General features: G+C 35.1%; 1 protein-coding gene across 2 annotated transcripts in view; it reads right to left on the minus strand.

Moving 5' to 3' along the window:
• Nucleotides 1-19619, minus strand: part of SAMSN1 (SAM domain, SH3 domain and nuclear localization signals 1) — a 135263-nt gene that overhangs the window by 19631 nt on the left and 96013 nt on the right. For both annotated transcript variants that reach the window (XM_058570703.1, XM_058570704.1), the window contains 3 exons: nt 8953-9024; nt 4734-4883; nt 527-656 (listed from right to left, as the gene is read on the minus strand). In XM_058570703.1, the coding sequence (XP_058426686.1) occupies nt 527-656; nt 4734-4883; nt 8953-9024 (352 nt within the window). The remainder of the gene's footprint in view (nt 1-526; nt 657-4733; nt 4884-8952; nt 9025-19619) is intronic.

Genomic DNA, 19619 nt, shown 5'->3' on the forward strand with positions numbered 1-19619 from the left:
GAGAGAAAGGGAGAGGAAAAGGAGAGGGGAGGGGAGGAAAGGTGAAGGGAGGGTGGGAGGGAGGGAGAAAGAGAGGAAAGGAGGGAGCTAAGGGAGGGAAAGAAGAAGAGAGAGACAGAGAATGGGATTTTATTTATCTGAATACTTCAAGTCATTTTTAAAAATTCAACTCAATATAATGCTAGTTCTCCCAGTAACAATACAAAAGCATATGTTTTTATTTTAGGGATGCAGATTTAATTACCCAACATGATCTTTTTGAGCCATATCCCCCAGAGCCCTGCTGACTATAGTGTTAAAAAGTTTCAAAATAATACATAATTCTATCTCATATATTATGTATTATTTTAAACAATAGTAACTCTATAGATTCAACACATCTTATATTTTCACTATTTCTCTTAGCAAGTAGCTAGAACCTTGTTGCTATTTTGATAAACAAGCACCAGAGTAGCAAATCTGTTGGTTTTAATTAACTTAACCCAGACCTCCCTCTAGGATCTTGTCCCTTATCCTATAGCCTTACTTGATGAGCTCTGCCCACTGTAGAGACTGTCCATGGAGTCACTGGCTTTGAGGGAGATTTTCTCTGTGTGTGTCCCAATCACAGGGTCACTGTTCCGATATGGGAGGGCATCCTCTCGATTTTCCTCATCCTTCAGAAAAACATATCAGAGGTTAAGTGCAGAGAACAGATTTCCATAGAGATGTTCACTGTGTGCATTGATTTAACAAACAAGACATATTTTAGCAATAAAATACTTAGGAATACATCAGCATAAAATATAAGAGCCATTAATCTTTAGTTCAATTTCTAGCAAAACATTGATAGTATACTTGAAAAAACTCTTTAGGTGAAATATTCCACATTATGGAATTCAACAGAAATTATAATGGTTCACTTTTGTAAATTAGTATGAATATCATATCAAGACTGTGTAATCAGAAATGTTAGATTTATTGACATCTGTGCTTTATCTGTTAAAGTACTTTTATTTCTTCTTGTTCTCTTTATCATCTATTTACCACCATTACTAATCCTTTGACATCTGATATTACAAGTTTAAACTCTGCATAGTTGTTTCACGTCAGTTATTTGCACCCTACCAGATCACTAGATATGAATAAAACATGCATACTTTGCAATTCTAAAGCAAAACTTATCTAAGAAGCTTTACAAATCTCATACCATGCTTGCCACCTAGTCAAGTGAAAAGCAAATCTTGCATAAAATTAGGAAAGACAGACAATTTCAAAACAAATTACATCTGCTTGAAAACATCTCAAATGTTGTCCATATTTAGATAGCTTGGACAAAACCTATGAATTTCTTAATATTTTTCAAAATGTAATTAAATATTCTCATTTTTGAGCATTTCTAAGCATTGATAAAACTTCAGAATATACATATGATATACACTCAGTTTGATTCTCTGCTTTTATCCCTTCCTTTATTCATCCATTCAGTCATTCAACACAAGTTTATAGAACACCTTCTAGGTACCTGGCACTGTTTGGGGGAACTTGGGATACCATGGTAAACAAGAAAACAGGGTCCTTGCTCTAATGAGGCACATTTTAGTATATTAGGCTGTGTATGTGTGTGTGTGTAGTGTTTGGGAGGTGTGTGTAAGCAAAATGAGCAAGACAATTTCAGAAAATAAGTGCTATGAAGGAAATAAAACTAGGTGATGTGAAAGGATTAGTTACTGGGATTAAGGTTAGCTGATTTAGATGGATTAACCTCCAAAAACCTCTTTGATAAGGTAATATATGCTCTGAATTTTTGATCTGAATGAACAGAAGATGTAAGTTATGTGCAGATTTGGAGAGAGCTTTCTAAGCAAAAGGAACAGCAAGAACAAAATAATTAAACTCAGAATAAGCTTGGGTTATGCCATAGGAAAACCACAAGCCCCACGTAGCTGGTGCTGAGTGAGAGCAAGGAGAGTGTTAGGATATGAGCTCAGAGAAGTAGACTGGAATCAGATCAGGAAGAGCTTTATAGACTGTGTATGGTGGCTATGGAAATGTGCCACCCAGATCTCTTGCTGCAGGACCCTTCTGTACTCACAGCCCCAGCTACTGCCCCTCTGAATCCACCACTGTGATTGCATGGAAGCCATGCTCCCTGCCCATGACTGAAACAGTGGGGATACCATCTGAGTCCATTCGGGGAGGATGTGGGGCTCCTCTAATGGAAAACTTTAGTTCAAGCACTCCCCATCAATCTGGCCAAAACTTTCTCAGAACAGTGTTGAAGTCTGAGACCTGAATGGATCCTCCTTTCTTCTTCCTCTCCTGTCACAGGTGTCAGACTTGCATTGCAGTGTGAAGGCTTTCCCTGCCCATTTCTTCTTTCTCCTCTTTATCTTTCACATGCATTTTCCCTAATACATTTTTGGTAGGTCTATTCCCTTGTTGGGCTCTGCTTCTCAGGACTGTAATGAACGCACCATTGTAAGGGAATACATTGTGAAAGCATTATAACATTTTAACCAGGGGAGTGATGTGTTCTGAATTTCACTTTTCAGAGATCTTTCTGGCTTTCATGTGGAGAATGGCTTTTATGGAGGAAAGAGTGGAAGAAAGGAAACCAATTAGGTGGTTATTATGGTAATCTAGGCAAGAGAGATTGGTTACTTGGTCTAAAGCAAGAATAGTTTACATGAAGAAATTAACGGTTTTAGATATACTTTGGAGTTAGAACCAAGAGAATATACTGATGAATTGGTGTGAAAAATGAGAGAAAGAAGGAATGTTGAATAATTCCTAGGCTTTCTTCCTTTCTCCTTTCCTCCTACCCTTCCTCTCTCCCTCCCTTTTTCTCTCTTTCCCTTTCGTTCTTTCTTTTCTTTTCTCTCTCTCTTTCTTCCTCCCTTCCTCCATCCCCTCCTTCCTTCCTTCCTTCCTTTCCAGCATCTAGAGTTATGGCAATGTTGTCTATTGCTACTGGGATAACTGGACAAGAAACAATTTTTTTTGGTAAAGCAGAGAATCAATAATTCAGTTTGGGATATATTACGTTCCAGATATCTATTGTACATCTAAGTGATGATATCAAATAAGGAATTGGTTGTATAAGTACAACAGATAAGTAAAGAGGTCATAGCTAGAAATATAATTGTGAAAAACAAGGTCATGGGAGACTGGATGAGATCACTTAGGAGGAGAGAGTAGATTGAGTAGAGCATCCAGGAACCAGCCTCAGGAAGACTCAATATGTAGAGGGACAGGAAAGAAAGCAGAGCCAAGAAAGGAAACTATAAGAAAGAAGGAAAGCCAGAAGAATGCCCACTCAAAGAAACCAAGAAAAGAGAATGTTTCATATGCAATGAAATCATCAGTTGTGTCAAATACAGCTGAAAAGTAATGTAAGAAGAAAGAAAAGTGACCACTGGCTTTGGCAACACAGACTGATTGTGGAGTACTGAGGACAGAAGTCCTATTGAAGTGGGCAAAAAATAGAATGGACATAAGACATACAGATCAATGGAACAGAATTGAGAGTCCAGAAATAAACTCATATATTTATGATCCATATATTTATGATCAATTGATTTTCAACAAGAGTGCCAAGACAATACAATGGGGAAAGAATTGTCTTTTCAACAAATAGCATTGGGACAACTGGATATCCACATTCAAAAGAATAAAGTTGGACTCCTACCACACACCATATAGAAAAATTAATGGATCATACACTAATTTAAGAACTACAACTAAAACTCTTAGAAGAAAACATAAGAGTAAATCTTTTTTAGCAATAGTTTCTTAGATACAATTTTAAAAGCAAGCAAGAAAAAATAGATAAATTCAACTACATCAAAATTATAAACATTTGTGCTATAAAAGATACCATCAAAAAAGTGAAAATATGATCCACAGAATGGGAGAAAATATATCATATTGAAAATCCTATATCTGATAAGGGACTTGTATCCAGAATATATTTTAAAAATGCTTAGAAGTCAACAATAAAAAGACAAATAATCAAATTAAAAAGTGGGCAAAATATTTGAATAAACATTTCTCCAAAGAAGATATATAAATGGCTGATAAGCACATGAAAAGATTCTCAATATCATTAGTCATCAGGGAAGTGCAAATCAAAACCACGTTGAGATTCCACTTCACGCCCATTACGATGGCTAGCATCAAAAAGACAGACAATAACAAGTGTTGACAAGCACGTGGAGAAATTGGAACCCTCATATATTGCTAGAGGGAATGTAAAATGAGGCAACGGCTTTGGGAAATAGTTTGCCAGTTTCTCAAAATATCAGAGTTACCACATACCCAAGAGAAATGAAAGAATATTTTCACCCAAAAACTTGCACACAAATATTCATAGCAGCATTATTTATATTAGCCAAAAAGCGAAAACAACCCAAATGTCCATCAACTGATGAAAGGATAAATAAAATGTGGCTTAGCTATAAAATGGAATGTTATTTGGCAATAAAAAGGAATGAAGTCCTGCTGTTTGCTATAACATAAATGACACATGTTCTTCACATACTACAGGTGTGATCTTTCTGAATCTCAGTTTCCTCTGTTAAAAAGGGAGTAATAATACTTTCTTCCACCTAACTTCTGGGCATAATTATTGAGGGAGAAAATAGTTGCTGAAGTCTTCATAAATCACCAAGTACTTCTATGTCTAGAAGGGCCTGTTGACTGTTTTAAGGAAAAATTAATAGAAAAACACATGATTAACAAAGTACACTTACCTTTTCCTCAGAAAGGGCTTTGATGTACTTTTTACCCACTTTTTTCTTCATTGTCCAGGAAATAGCTCTCATTTTTTTACCTAAACTTCCTCCATTATTTGACATCTTATTTTGTTCTCCACTTTCATTTATGGGTTCCCCTTCACATACCTAGTTAGAATTGTTTACAAAAGACAAAATAATAAAGCAATGAAAAGCACTGATCTGAAAACGTTGTTAGAGAGAAGATTTCATATTTGAGAACTTCCTATACATCCTCTGCAGCAGCCTCCAGAATTTAAAAGAATCTAGACATAATACATATTTTTAAAGTTGTCTAGGCCTGATTACCTGTGTTACAAATTCAGAAAGTAAAACTTGTGATGTTGAAGGACCTGAATTTCACATCTGGAATTTTTATAGAGAATTTTAGCTATTTTTTAACAGCTGTATAGTAGAACTACTTTAGTCCTTCCTGTTTTAAGCATAATGAGTGATTATGTCTAGTTAGATGGGAGATATTTTATTGGAGGCTTTAGAATGGCTGTAGCATCGATCCATGCTGAACAGGCATTAAAATACCCTCTTCTTAGAGACATTGATATGGTCATGGTTAGTTCTTAAGAAGTTTTGGAATTAATTAAATCCACCAAGAAACTGCAATTTTTTCACCTTGCAGGTGAGTATGCATGCACATTTCCCACATTCTCAAGCAAAAGCAAATATGAGCTGGTTCCAGCCATTAGTACAGAAATCTTCAGGTAATTCACATACTATACTAATCAAATCTCTATTTTGACTGCTTCTGCTTTGTGCTTATTAAAAATCTTGTTAAACCAATGACTTCCCATCTAACAAAATAAAACAAAGGTCACAGCTCACAAGGCTCTATAATACAATATAAAATAATTAATATAATATGTATTATAATGTAATATACATTACATTATATAGAATGTATATGCAATAAAATACACTCAGCATCTCACGCCTAGCTACTTGTCAGATTTCCTTTGCTCACTATAGCCGTGGTTCTCAAAATGTGGTCCCAAGACCCGCAGCAGCATCACTGGGGACAGTCTGTATCTTAACCAACTTCTCAAATGATTCTGATACATGCTAAAGTTTGAAAACAACTGTAACTAAGTATCGCCATACTAGTGCCCTCGCTGTTTCTCTTTCATGTTCCCATCAAGGTTTGTACTTGCTTTTGCCATTGGCTTCCCCTAGATATCCACAGAGGTCTTTGTTCATCCAAGTTTCTACTCACATGCCAAGTAATAAGAGAGGAATTTTCTGATTGATCCCCTATTTAAAGGAGCCCACACTTGTCTGTACTCCCTGTGTGTTTACCCTGATTTATTCTTCTTCTAAGCACTGAACATTACCTGATAATACATTTGTTTGTTCATTTGATTACTGCCTGCATCTCCCACTATGATGTATGCTCCATAGACTAGAGACTTTAGTTTTATTTATTCTGAGTGTCTAGAATACTTCCAGAAACATAACTGATCCTCAATATTTTGTGAATAAGTGAAACTTCTCATGTAGAACATTGAAGTGATTTGTTTTCTTGGAGAACATATTTGAGTTGCATAGCCTTAATGTTTCAGATGTGCAAGAAAAGACCCTTGAAGGTCATCTAGTCTAGCACTGCCCACCATTCTCGACAGGTGGGCAGCCAGTCATTCCCTGAATATAAAACATCATGGGAAACTTCTCTTTAGTGAACTTGACTATTTATATATGAAGGTTTAACCACATAGTTAACATCATTATTAATCAATATTATGTTTTGCTTCATATCTTACCCCAGATAGCCTATGATAAATATGAATGGACAGCCAATTTAAGCCCTCATTTCACTTTATTAATTTCTACATTCAAGGTTATAAAGGCAAAGATTCTTTGCTTAATTCAAAAGCCATGAATAAAATATAACTTGGAAACAACTTGAAGTTTGAGTTACCCTTTTTTTCTCTCTTTTCTCTACTTAAACTTTCTCTGTCTTCATTGTACAATTACAAACTAAAATAAACAAGAAAGTATATTATTTTATAACACATCCTGTGTTAACTTATCAATCCCTAAGTTTCAAAAAAAAAAATCACAAATATTTTTAATTTCAGGTTTTTCTAACATTATTTATAGAAACTTCAAAGAAACTATCTCAACATATTTTTAATTTTAACATTTTTCTATGCTGTTCTCTTTCATAGCCTGAATCACAATTTTACTTAGATATGTATTTTTCATTGTTTTTTTTTTTTTTTTTTTTTTTGTGAGGAGATCAGCCCTGAGCTAACATCCGCCAATCCTCCTCCTTTTTTGCTGAGGAAGACGGCCCTGGGCTAACATCGGTGCCTATCTTCCTCCACTTTATATGGGACGCCGCCACAGCATGGCTTACCAAGCAGTGCGTCGGTGCACGCCCGGGATCCGAACCAGCGAACCCCGGGCCGCCGCAGCGGAGCGCGCGCACTTAACCGCTTGCGCCACCGGGCCAGCCCCTCATTGTTTTTTTCAATTGTTGTTTTAAGATCTATCTCCCCCTAGACTCCAGGCTTCATGAAGTAAGGATTTTCATCTGTTATTGTAACAGTACTTTCTCAGTGTCTAACAGAAATCTTGTCCTAGAGTAGGTGCTCAATAAATATTTGTTGAATGAATGAATGCTGGATTGTTGAAAAATGTACGAACTACTTTATCAGGTTCACTAAATTCTTTCACAAGTTACTAGGCCACCATTACTAATCAATGAACTTGAATGAACCTGAGCAGCATTTATAGTTAACTCTGGAATTATAAACTAAATAACAGCAGAATATATCTATGTATGATTATGGAAAGTTAAAGGTTTATACAATATGCTAACTAAAAATAAAATATATAGGACTTTTCACTATTTATATACATATATTACATTGTATTATTTACAAAACTGATAGAACTTATAGGTATATACAAGCTTATATATATATACAAGCATATGTATATACATATATAGATGGGTAAAATGGAATATATAAAATATATATGTATAAAAGGGGATATATTTATACCTACATGTATATATATATATATATATATATATATACTAACAGAGATAGATATTTATAAAGTAATAATAGATGTCATTATATTTCCATTTCTTTTGCCTAGAATATCCATTACTGAAATAAAAATATTTAAAAATATTATAGGTAGATGCATATAGGAATCTGAAAAGTATTTTGAGAAATTAGATGTGATAATGGGAAAATTCTTTATAAAAAACAAAAAATAAAGATACAGTAACTGAAATGAATAAGAAGTACATAAGATCTAAAACCTATTGATCCAAAACAAACGTATCACATGTGGGGTTGCTGTATCAGTTCAATGATAAACATGTATTTTCAATTTTCTCAACATAGTCCCTCCTTTCTACTATTTTACTCGTTGTTACACTTTTCATTAATCACTGATCACAGTTGGCCCATGGTTTATGAGATAGTATAACAGAATAGCAAACTTTGCATAAGATGTTGTGTTCTGCCTTTGTCATTTATTAGCTGTGTAACTTAGAAGTTACTTTTACTCAATGAAACATATTTCTTCAATGGTAAAATAAAAATACTAATAGTTCCTACCATATAGCTAGGTAAAGAGTTTAGCATTGTGCTTACTTCATGGTAAGTGCTCAATTAAATGTAGTTATTTTTATTATGTAAACTTAATTTTATGGGAAGCTTTTCTCAAGTTACATTCACAGTGTTCATGATTTGCAAACGTGTATGGAATGGTCACCATTGTGACATTTCAGTGAACATGGCAGAAGTATGAGAGTGCAACTGAGCAGCCGTATGCTCTCCGTAACAAACTTACAATTAAGCCATTTAATCATTTCCGAAATTAAAGCAATTACAACTTACATAAAATTTAAAATACATATTATTTCATGGTGGAAATGCTCAGAAAATTTGGGATTCTCTTCGTACTTAAAATTTTAAGTCTCTTCTTAAGTTCATGTTCTGCCTTCCCAAATATCTGCTAGGCTTCTTAGATAACTTTTTCTCTTATCACCCAGCATGGTACTAGGTACTAAATAATCGTTCATTTATCACAAAAATATATGCAAGGCTATGATTTTTAAATATATTTATTTTTATTACACACTTTGCAAAAGTGATATTGGCTTCATAATTTTTCATAATGTGTTTGCATAACATTCATAAAAATGGAACAAAATACTAACCTCAGTTGAATCATCTGGTTTTGATATGGAATTATTCCGAAAACGATCAAAATTCCCAAAACTGCTGCTGCGCTATAAAGTAGAAAAGGAAAAGGAGAGGAAATTTAGGATTTGTGACTTTTACTGTTATAACTGCTAAATATATTAGATTATGGTTCAATAAGCATCATTGTTTTGCAAATACAGGATTAAAAAAGCTCTTCTCTTCAGAATATCCAAGGGCACTGGAGGTATAACTATTACTAACATTGTAATATATACAGTTGATAAAATGTCTTCCTAAGTTTTATGTTATAGTGTTAAGCACCTTAGAGAAAATCTATTAAATTATTTTTAATTTATAGTGTTACTTTTGCTCTTGGAAATGGCATGTACTAACCAACCAACCAACTAATAAACAAATAACAACAAGACAAACGAAAACAAGCATCTGAGTAGATCCACCATTATGCCTCATAAAGATCATATTTGTCAAAAAAACAAAAATGAACACAAATGCATTTCCCATTGCTAACTCTTGATAATTTGAAACTCTCTACTGGATGTCAGAAAGAGTAGGCATATACACGGACCTATTCATAAATTGAAAACACCATTTAGGCATGCGCAGTCTTAGGCTGGGAGTAAAACTGAATTTTTCCACATTTAGCGTGGAATAACAATGAGACCTCTGGGTCTATTTCTTTCACTGCTTTTGAGAAAAAGCTCAATATGTTAATAGAAGACTTGTTCCCTTGGATACTTTTTGCCTACAAAGCTAAATTTTTGTTCTTTTGTAACTTATTCTAGGCAGGTAATTATAAACAATCCTGTATGTTACACAGTAAATGATTCTCCTAGACATATTTTCAAAAATGTTTAGTCATTGAGTCACAAAATTGATATTCCCTCACTATCTATTTAATTTTATACATTGTTTGGGACGGTGGATATTTGATATTATGTCCTTTATATACCTGTAAATCCCAAGAATATGTTCCATCTTAAGAACATTATCTCATTTCAAGCTTACAATATTTTCAAAATAAGCTGAGGGTACTGAAAAATAACCTGGTAATTTGAAAAGTTAACAATAGGAGTTAGTAATCTATAAAACCTTGTATTGTCCTTTCAGCAGTCACAGCCCATTTTAGTTCAAGTCGGCTTTAAAGGCTCTTAGTCCTTACAGACACTCTTATACTCATGTCTCCCCAACAGCTATCTTTAAAACTCCTGTTTCCCTTTTAAATGAACTGAAATAAAAAGATCCTGACACGTGACAAGGGGTTAGCTTGATAGACAGCGTGATACAGAATATCGCCCCAAGGATGATGGTTGTGTTAGACACAATTAACGCCTTTTGTTGACTTGCCACCCCTGCTGAACAAGCCCTTCAGCTTGTGGCAAGAGGAGAGAAAGAGAAGGGCTGAAATTGAGAACCACACTGGAAAATACAAAGTTTTCTCATGCAGGGTTTACTAACCTAGAATGACTTCCCAGAACATTAATCACTTCAACTTGCCTAGTAGGTGTTTCCACTAGGCCATCAATGCCCAGAGATCACAAAAGAGAATTGAGTGTATTGTGCTGCTTATAAACAATCCGAACACAGGGAAATCTGTTACTCTTTTATATACTTGAAACATTCTTATGGCCTCTTGAAGCCTATGCCTAGGGCAATTTTGTAGCCTACATGGAGCCTGCATCCTGCCCATTAAATATGAATGAAGGCTACAGCATGATTTCCACCACTGGATAATGGGTTGTGTTGCCCAGGAGGGCACAGAATAGGCTCACTTCAGCACTTCTCTACACTATCCTCTGCCATTAAGTAATCAATAGTCACAACCTTTTGAAATTAATTCGCCCTTCATTATATCAATAAAGAGAAGTAGATAGGAGTAGTGGTTTAAGAAGGCTTCAGGACTATTACTTTGTCAGTCATCTCATTACGAATCACTCAACAGCTTTAAGCCCGAGGAGTATAATATCAATCCATGGTAAGACGTCCTTAAGAAGCAAATTTAAATATTGAAAATGACGTTTTAAAAAATGTCATTATTCTCTAGTCTAAAAGTTAGTGACTTTCTGAGATAGTTTCATAATGTATAGGTTATGGCTTACAATGAAAAAGGGCTAATGTCTCATATGAGATATGGACAATGAACAAATTTATAATTTCTGCTCCTGTTAAGTTTCTAATGAAAAGGTGAATTATGTGGAAGCAAGTTGGCTTCATACGTAATAGTCTTTTATAAATGAGAGTGTGTTTGAATATTGATAATTTTGCATTGTATGATCATAATGGATTAGATTTAGCAAAATTATCTTGTGACAGATGCTCCCATCAAGACAGAGCTATTATATAAACAAATAACTATCAACAGAAGAGTAACTTAAATAAAAATGCAATTCATATTTTAGATAACTCTTTGTTTCTGTGAACATTAGATCATGTTTAGTCTTTAACTATATTCTATATAAATCTGTATAGTCTGTCCTTGTGCAATTGCATATGTGTTTGTAAAACGGCACAACACCGGGCCCGCGCCATGGCTTAGCGGTTAAGTGAGCGCGCTCCCCTGCTGGCGGCCCGGGTTCGGATCCCGGGCGCGCACTGACGCACTGCTTCTCCGGCCATGCTGAGGCCGCGTCCCACATACAGCAACTAGAAGGATGTGCAACTATGACACACAACTATCTGCTGGGGCTTTGGGGGAAAAATAAATAAATAAATAAAATTAAAAAAAAAAATGGCACAACACCTTTAGAGGATAATTTGGCAAAATTCCATATGTATTCGCCCTTTGATCAAACAATTCCATTTCTAGACATCTATACCAGAGATAAACTTGGATATAATTGATTTATACATCCACACTCATTGTAAAACTTTTATATTATCAAAAAGCTGTAAATCCCAATATTCATCAAGAGGCAACTGATTGAATAATATATGGTAAATCCAAACAATGGAAATGTATGCAGCTGCAAAAAATTGAAATATATCCCTTTATACTGCTATGGAATGATCTCCAGGATATATTGTAAGTGAAAAAAGCCAAGTGGAGAAAAATGTACATAGTAGGCTGCCATTTATTTAAGGGTGGAAATATGTGTCTGTGTTTTAATACAGGCAAATATACATTTTTCTTCTTAGAGAAATGGGGCAAAATAAAGTGAAAGGGACAGGAGGGAAAATGGACTTCTCTGACTATATCTTGTTTTGAAGATTTGACTTCAAAACGATGTAACTTTTTTATATATTTATAAATAAAATTATATAAAAATAGAAACAATCCCTAAAAATTCAAAATAAAAGTGAAACAAATGAACCTAATTCTATATTGAATTGGTGGCTTAGAGAGAGGAATTATTTTAAAAAATAGTAATTTGACTGTCCAAAGGACAAAAAACAATGACAAATGAAATTTTAACCTGTTTTCAGTAATCACATTGCTATTAATTATATTGGCGTATATAAATACATATGTTGAGGGACAGTGAAAATAAGTAATGACATTAATGACGTTTGGAGTCAAGATTCTCAGTCAAAATTTTGATCTTGTCATACCATAAATCAAGTAAGCTTTCAAAGAGTACTGGGAACATGCCGAAACTACAGAGGAGCCATACTGAAAATATTCTCACTGGGGTAGATTGTATCCAAAGATGGGATAATTTTAGTATCCATAAGAATAATAACTGACCATATTGAAATACATCTAATATATCAAAATTCATGAGTTCATAATGGTAACTAAAAAAGAAAAAATTCAATGGTCACCTTTGAAAATGTTACAGTTATATTACGAAAACTGGCAAGTAAAGGGAAAGACAAACATTTAATCTTTATTGTATGAAATATATTTCAGAGTAACTAAGTACTTAATGAGGGAAAATTTCTCTCTATACGCATGCGTGTTCATATTCTAGCTACTCAATTAAGAATGACAAAATTATGAAATTACCATTTTGTCAACTCCTCATGCACTAATGGATCTAGGCAATGATCATCAATGGCTACTAAAATCACAAAAAGAGAGAACCAGAATATGTGCTTCATAACTGAAGCACCTAATACCACCAATGAAATATTCTTAAAAAAAAAAAAAAGAGCAATCACACCAACCTTCTGTATCTGACTACCAGATTACAGGAAATATAGAGACACAGGAGTATGGTAAATGACACCAACAGGATGCCGTCAATCAGAAAAATCTAGACAATGAGAAAATCTAAAGGACAAATAACCTGGTTTCTTCAACTAATCAAGAGAAAGAAAGAAAAGAGGAGAGGGAGAGTATAGATTAAGAACCTTTAAGAGTTGTATCAACCAAATACAATCCACGGATCTTGTTTAGCTATAGATCAAATAAACCACTGTAACAAAAACATCAGAAGACAACTGAGGAAAATTTTTTAAAAACTAGCTATTTGATGATATTGAGGAAGTATTGTTATTTTTTTACTCGTAATTCAAAACTATCTAGTGAGGGTCAACAAGTGTGTGGGATAAAGAGGAAAATGACTGGCCATTATCTAATGATTAGCTGGGTGATGGATATATGAGGTAGATTGTACTACTCTCTACTTTTACACGTGCTTGAAATTTTCCATAATAAAATGTTGGGTTAAACAAAGAGAAATGTACCTATAAAATAGCTAAAAAATAATTTACAAAGAGTTAACAATGTGTGGGGGTAGGGAGGTATATGGGAAAACTCTGTAGCTTCCTCTCAATTTTGCTGTGAATCTAAACCTGCTCTAAAAAATTGTCTTAAATTTAAAAAGGGTTAGTAGTCACATAACTTTCTAAGGAACCAATTTGTAAAAATATCGTTAGCATTGCTTAGGTCATAGTTGTTTGGAAGTACCGACATATTTAAGGAAAAAATAAAGTTTTGCTTTCTAAATTTATTTTAGTATAACTAACTTGCTGATATAAATGTATGTTATTGGATTGCCTATTGAAGACTATCTGCGATTACATGGTGCAGATTCCCTTCTTCCACATAGTCTTGGCTTCCACAAAAATAGGGCTGAAAAAGTGTCATTTGGGGTGCTTGAACACATTTGCATATATCTGTCCTTACTACACACTGCAATGAATAATATAAAAGAACTTAAGAGGATTCATTTTTTTGTTGCATTTATTCTCTAGTTTTGTATAATAGTTCTAATTATTACAGAATGTCATTTCATGATATAAAGCTGGAAGAGTTCTTAGAAATCATCTAGTCTTTCTCAATGAGAAAACTGTTATAGGAACCAGAACTTGCAAAAAGAAATTTCTTTTTTTCAATTCTCCATGGTGAGGTACTCTCCATTATGCCATTCCATTACAAAGTTTTGATCCTGTCATCTATTTTCAAAGAAACTTGCTATCAGAGCAGGTTGGAAAGTGTGGAAACTTAGCTTGATAGCAAGAATGGAACTGAATAGGTTTCTTAGAACAATGATCAGCCTAAATTTATCAACATGAAGGAGAATTAGGGAGTCTCTTTTTGGAAATGTAAATCAACCTTTTGACCAAAACCAAAAGAACTTGACCCATATTTTTATTTCTTAGCCACCCACCAACTTTTGGGGTCTTCAAGAAAAATCTTATCTCCAGCATGACTTAATATTTGGGTAAGGCACTGGTGGAAAAGTTTCACAGTCTATTTCAAAGAAAAAATTTGCATATGTGAGTCAGACATCCGTGGTATTTTGAAATATACTGGCAAATTAAAAATTACACATACTCTGCCAATGAGCTCTCACATCATCTAAATACTGCACATAGAGAGTTGGTTGGTAATATGCTATTGAAGATCAGAGTTCTGTTTCAGTGTGAGCTTGTATGAATATTCTACAATAATAGAATGCTAAATCTAAATAAGCTTGCCAGCCTTTATCCAAAGGAATTCGAGGATTTAATTGTTCTAACTCACTCAGCTGCTGAGATCTTTTGAAGAGTGTGAAACAAATTTAACTCGCTTAAAATAATCTGTTAGAATTGCCTCAGTGTTAAATAATTACACTATCACGTGGTGCCACTGGAAGATGGTGGTGTGGGGCGTCAAGGGACTGAAGGCTAAAGGACAATGAGAGCTGTGAAACGTGGCCTTCAACACTAACATTTAACCTTGGGTAAAGGCAACCCAACGCTCAAACATACATGACGGCTCTAAAGATCTTTAATGTACATCTGGACTTAGAATAGAAGTTAATCTACTTGATCTCTCTGGTTCAGTATCTTTTCCATCAACAGCAAACTATCTAAAGGAAGTGTAGATTCTGACTCCACCATAGTGTTTTAAAGTTGTGTCAAAATTTCCATGCTAGAGATGTCCTTTCAGAAGCTGATGTGCCACTAGAGATGTTTTCTGCAAAGTGAAACTGCCTCAAAGAAAATTACCAAAAGGAAAGAAACTAGAACTAAAAGAATCAATGCAGAATGATCCATAACCTATAAAAGTGGTTATTCATATCAGCCCATTTAATGGAACAAAAACATGTTTTATGAGTAAAAAAGATTCACATTTAAAATTCTCAGTTGCACCTCTGCATGATTTATTACCATATTTCATGATTTACATTGCATCCATAGACTGTAAGTCATGCTGTACTTTTAGGAATGGAATAGAAATGAAGATATTCTACTTTAGTTGAAAGGAGTTCTTAAAATAAATAATATTGATATGTCTTAAATATCTTTTTTTAGGTAGAAAGCATATTGTGCAAAAGTTCAGTCACTTGATATTACCAATTCTTACAAAATTCTATAGAATAAAAAGGAAATGAAAAGCTTTTAAAAATGTGACCATGATCAGGCTACACCGAACTGCTCAGCTTTTTTTTTTCTGTGAGGAAGATCAGCCCTGAGTTAACATCCGTGCTAATCTTCCTCTTTTTGCTGAGGAAGACCGGCTCCGAGCCAACATCTATTGCCAATCCTCCTCCTCTTTTTCCCCCAAAGCCCCAGTAGATAGTTGTATGTCATAGTTGCACATCCTTCTGGTTGCTGTATGTGGGACGCCGCCTCAGCATGGCCGGAGAAGCGGTGCGTTGGTGCGCGTCCGGGATCCGAACCCGGGCCGCCAGTAGCGGAGCGCCCGCACTTAACAGCTAAGCCACGGGGCCGGCCCTGAACTGCTCAGCTTCTTGTTTTCCCTGTTAAACTTGCTTGGCTCCCTCACTCCTGTATTCTGGTTGTAGTGCATTGCACACTTTCTATTCCTCCTCTCTTTCTTTCTCTAACTACTAAACCCATAAACAAGTACACTAAATGGTTCCTCTTGATCATAGAATTGTTTCATTATACCACTGCTTCCTTGCAATCTTCAAGAATTTCTCCAGGAAACCCACTTTTATGGCTGCTCTAGGCCATAGTAGCTTCTCTGCCTGCCTTCAGGCTGGAAGGCAGATGTGCCAACAAAAGGCTCTCTCTGTTTATGGCCTGTTCCCCTGAGGATCTGCTTTGAGCCTGCCTTTTGAACCCTCCACGTTTACTGTTGGAAACCTACGTTTGCTCACTGCTCTCTTTGGGGAGTTTGGACACATAATGCAAAACATAATGTACCACGTACACATTCTTTTGGCCTCCACATCTGCTCAATTCTTCCTCCAAATCTCTGTTGTGGGCATTTATTTTCATTCCTGCTACTCAAATATGTGTTTATAACCCCATTCCCATTATAACCCACAATGCAATAACGTTCAGCTCCTTAGTCCCTGAACTCTTGCCTCTCTAATCATTTAACTTCATACCACTAGACTCAAGTACCAGTTCTCAACATTTCTTCTTGTTCTCAAAATGTAAAGCTTGGACCGGCCCTGTGGCTTAGCGGTTAAGTGCGCGCGCTCCGCTACTGGCAGCCTGGGTTCGGATCCCGGGCGCGCAGCACCGACACACCGCTTCTCCGGCCATGTTGAGGCCGCATCCCACATACAGCAACTAGATGGATGTGCAACTACGACATACAACTATCTACTGGGGCTTTGGGGGACAAAAAGGAGGAGGACTGGCAATAGATGTTAGCTCGGAGCCGGTCTTCCTCAGCAAAAAGAGGAGGATTAGCACGGATGTTAGCTCAGGGCTGATCTTCCTCACACACACACACAAAAAAATGTAAAGCTTGCTCCACACTGTTATGATGGTTACTGAGGGCTTGCTCCATGCCAAGTGATTTATCTATAATTATTTCATTAAATAAACACAACCTCCCTCTGAGCTAGGTATTGATTTCTCCACTTTACAAATTAGGAAAACTGAGGCTCAGAGAGTTTAAGTAGCTCCTCCTTAGTTAACAAAATAAAGCCCAAACTTAGCATATTGCACATTCAGGATTCCCCATGTATCAAGTAATGCTAGTCAATCTGATTAAGCAGAACTTCTGACACTTCTTACTGGCCAGTATGGACACACTCATTTATGTCTCTAAGCTGTTGCTCATGCTGTTTTTCTCTCAAGGAATGTGCGTCCTCTTTTCTTCTTCCTGCTCAAATCCAGCCCATTCTTCAAGGGCAGGATCAAGTCCCACTTTCTCTGTGAGACCACTTGCTGACTCCTCACCATTTTAACGCACATTGGTTGCCTCTGATCTTACGTGCTATAGGACCTATGAAAAATCCTACAGTTGTGAGGTTTGGGAAAACCACAGCAGATGACAAATCCTACAATACTCTTCAAGTTAAATGTCAAAAACCATACATTTCACAGTTACACAAAAGCAAATGATAACTTAACACATTATAGCCAAGGAAAATGATTTGCTGATGTTTAATTAAAGACCATAAGGTTTTCCATTATGCAATTCAACATAAATATACTAAGTGGCTTCTATGGCTAAACTTTGTACTCGAGGTCAGAGCTGTCTGCACTGAATAAGACAAGAATCTATCCTGGAGGAATTTGCACTCTATTGATGCCGTCAACCAAGTAACTTCAATTGATTAGAGCTAAATAGGGCCACATTCAAATGAATGGTACAAATATAGAAGCAATGCCTAAAAGCAGCTTGTATTTATACACAAATAAGTGAAGTTAATAATGTATAATAGCTGTTAACTTGGAAATTTATATTCATCCATTTACAAATACTTATTTATATTGACTACTAGTACATGAAAGGCATTTGTGTGTATATGTCTATACCTATATTATTTATCTTCAGGCTAAAGAAAGGTCCATTAAAATGATCAGAGATTTGGGAACTGAAATTAGCTAAAATCAATACAATTTGAATTTGCTTAACCATCTTCAAAAGTTATTTACTCTAAGATATTGTGTAGTTATTGACTGAGAGACTCTTTAGAAATAGCCAAATCTAAAGATGGTGATTGCTAAAATGATGATAAAGTAACAAAATGGTGATGAACCACACACTGTATACTAAAAGGAGCACTGGTTGACAAAAATGTGTCTAATATAATTATCTCCTGAACTCTTCAGGGGAGAGAAGAAAAGATTGTTTCCAGTGAACGTAATCATTTTGGGTGCTAGAAAAGTGTTGTGTATTCGGTACGAGGATATTTCACTAGGATCTTCCATTGTCTGGATAGACTGTCTCTCAAACCAAAATTGGCGAGAAGTTTTCAATTCTTGCACCAGTGTGGATAGTTTGTTAAGACCTTCATGGAGAGCTGTGTTGAAAAGGGTTCTGAAGCCACTTTCAGGCTTACAGTTAAAGAGGTCATGATTAACCATGTCTACCATGGCTACAGAAGATAGTGTGTATTTCAGGGAAGACCATGGGGAGAGGAATGAGGAATCACAGGTAACACATTTCATGCATTTACTATCCCTGAGTAATTTCCGTGAGCAACTTTCCATTACTAATTTTGTTTTCCAGGTACCTTGGTAGAGAGAATGCAGTACCAAAGATGGATGATTAAACTTTCCAGTTACAAGAAATATGTATTATCCTCCCATCCCATAAATTTAGAAATTAACTTTCTATTGAGTACTTATTAGATTTTTTCTACTTATAACCAAACATTAAATAATGTTTTAACTGCAGTCATATCATTATAAACTATTTTAATCCTATAACTAAACTTCAAAAACAAATAAATAATACTGCATAAATTATTCTTCTATGTAGGATATGGCTAACAGAAAAAGATAATATTGAATACCAAGGTAAAAGAAGGCAGCAGTTATTTAGGAGAAGAATAATCTTGAAGTACTAATCACAACAGGCCTTACTACACTGACCGTAATCTTAAGTATCAAATATTCTGGTTTTCTTAACAGAGGCCTGATTCTGCTATTAATGAAATTATATTATGGGTATTACGTATAGTATCACTAATCTATAAGACAAATTATTAAAAATGTAAAAGAGAAATTATGTCTATTCAATTTTATCAGCAGAGGGATTTTTAAAAAGCAAGAGTAACTTATTATCAGCTAAATTAAACTGAACATTCTCTTTCAGGATCTTAGATTTAAGCTTTTTTTCCTTTTCAGTAATCAGAGAGAGAAAAGTCTTGAAAATTTTTCATTATCTAACACCTGGTGGAAGAATGTATAGTACTCTTAAGACTGTTAAGATACTTTTAAATATATTTAATAGTTAAATAGATTGACTCAAACTTGAGGTTCCTGAAAATTTTCCTAAGAAGTTTACCAGTCAAATGTTTATACCACGAAATCCAGTTACTCCTGTTTTAAAAATAAAATCATCACAAAGAGACAA

Source organism: Diceros bicornis, chromosome 27, assembly GCF_020826845.1.
Source record: "Diceros bicornis minor isolate mBicDic1 chromosome 27, mDicBic1.mat.cur, whole genome shotgun sequence".
In the NCBI taxonomy this organism is placed as follows: Eukaryota; Metazoa; Chordata; class Mammalia; order Perissodactyla; family Rhinocerotidae; genus Diceros; species Diceros bicornis.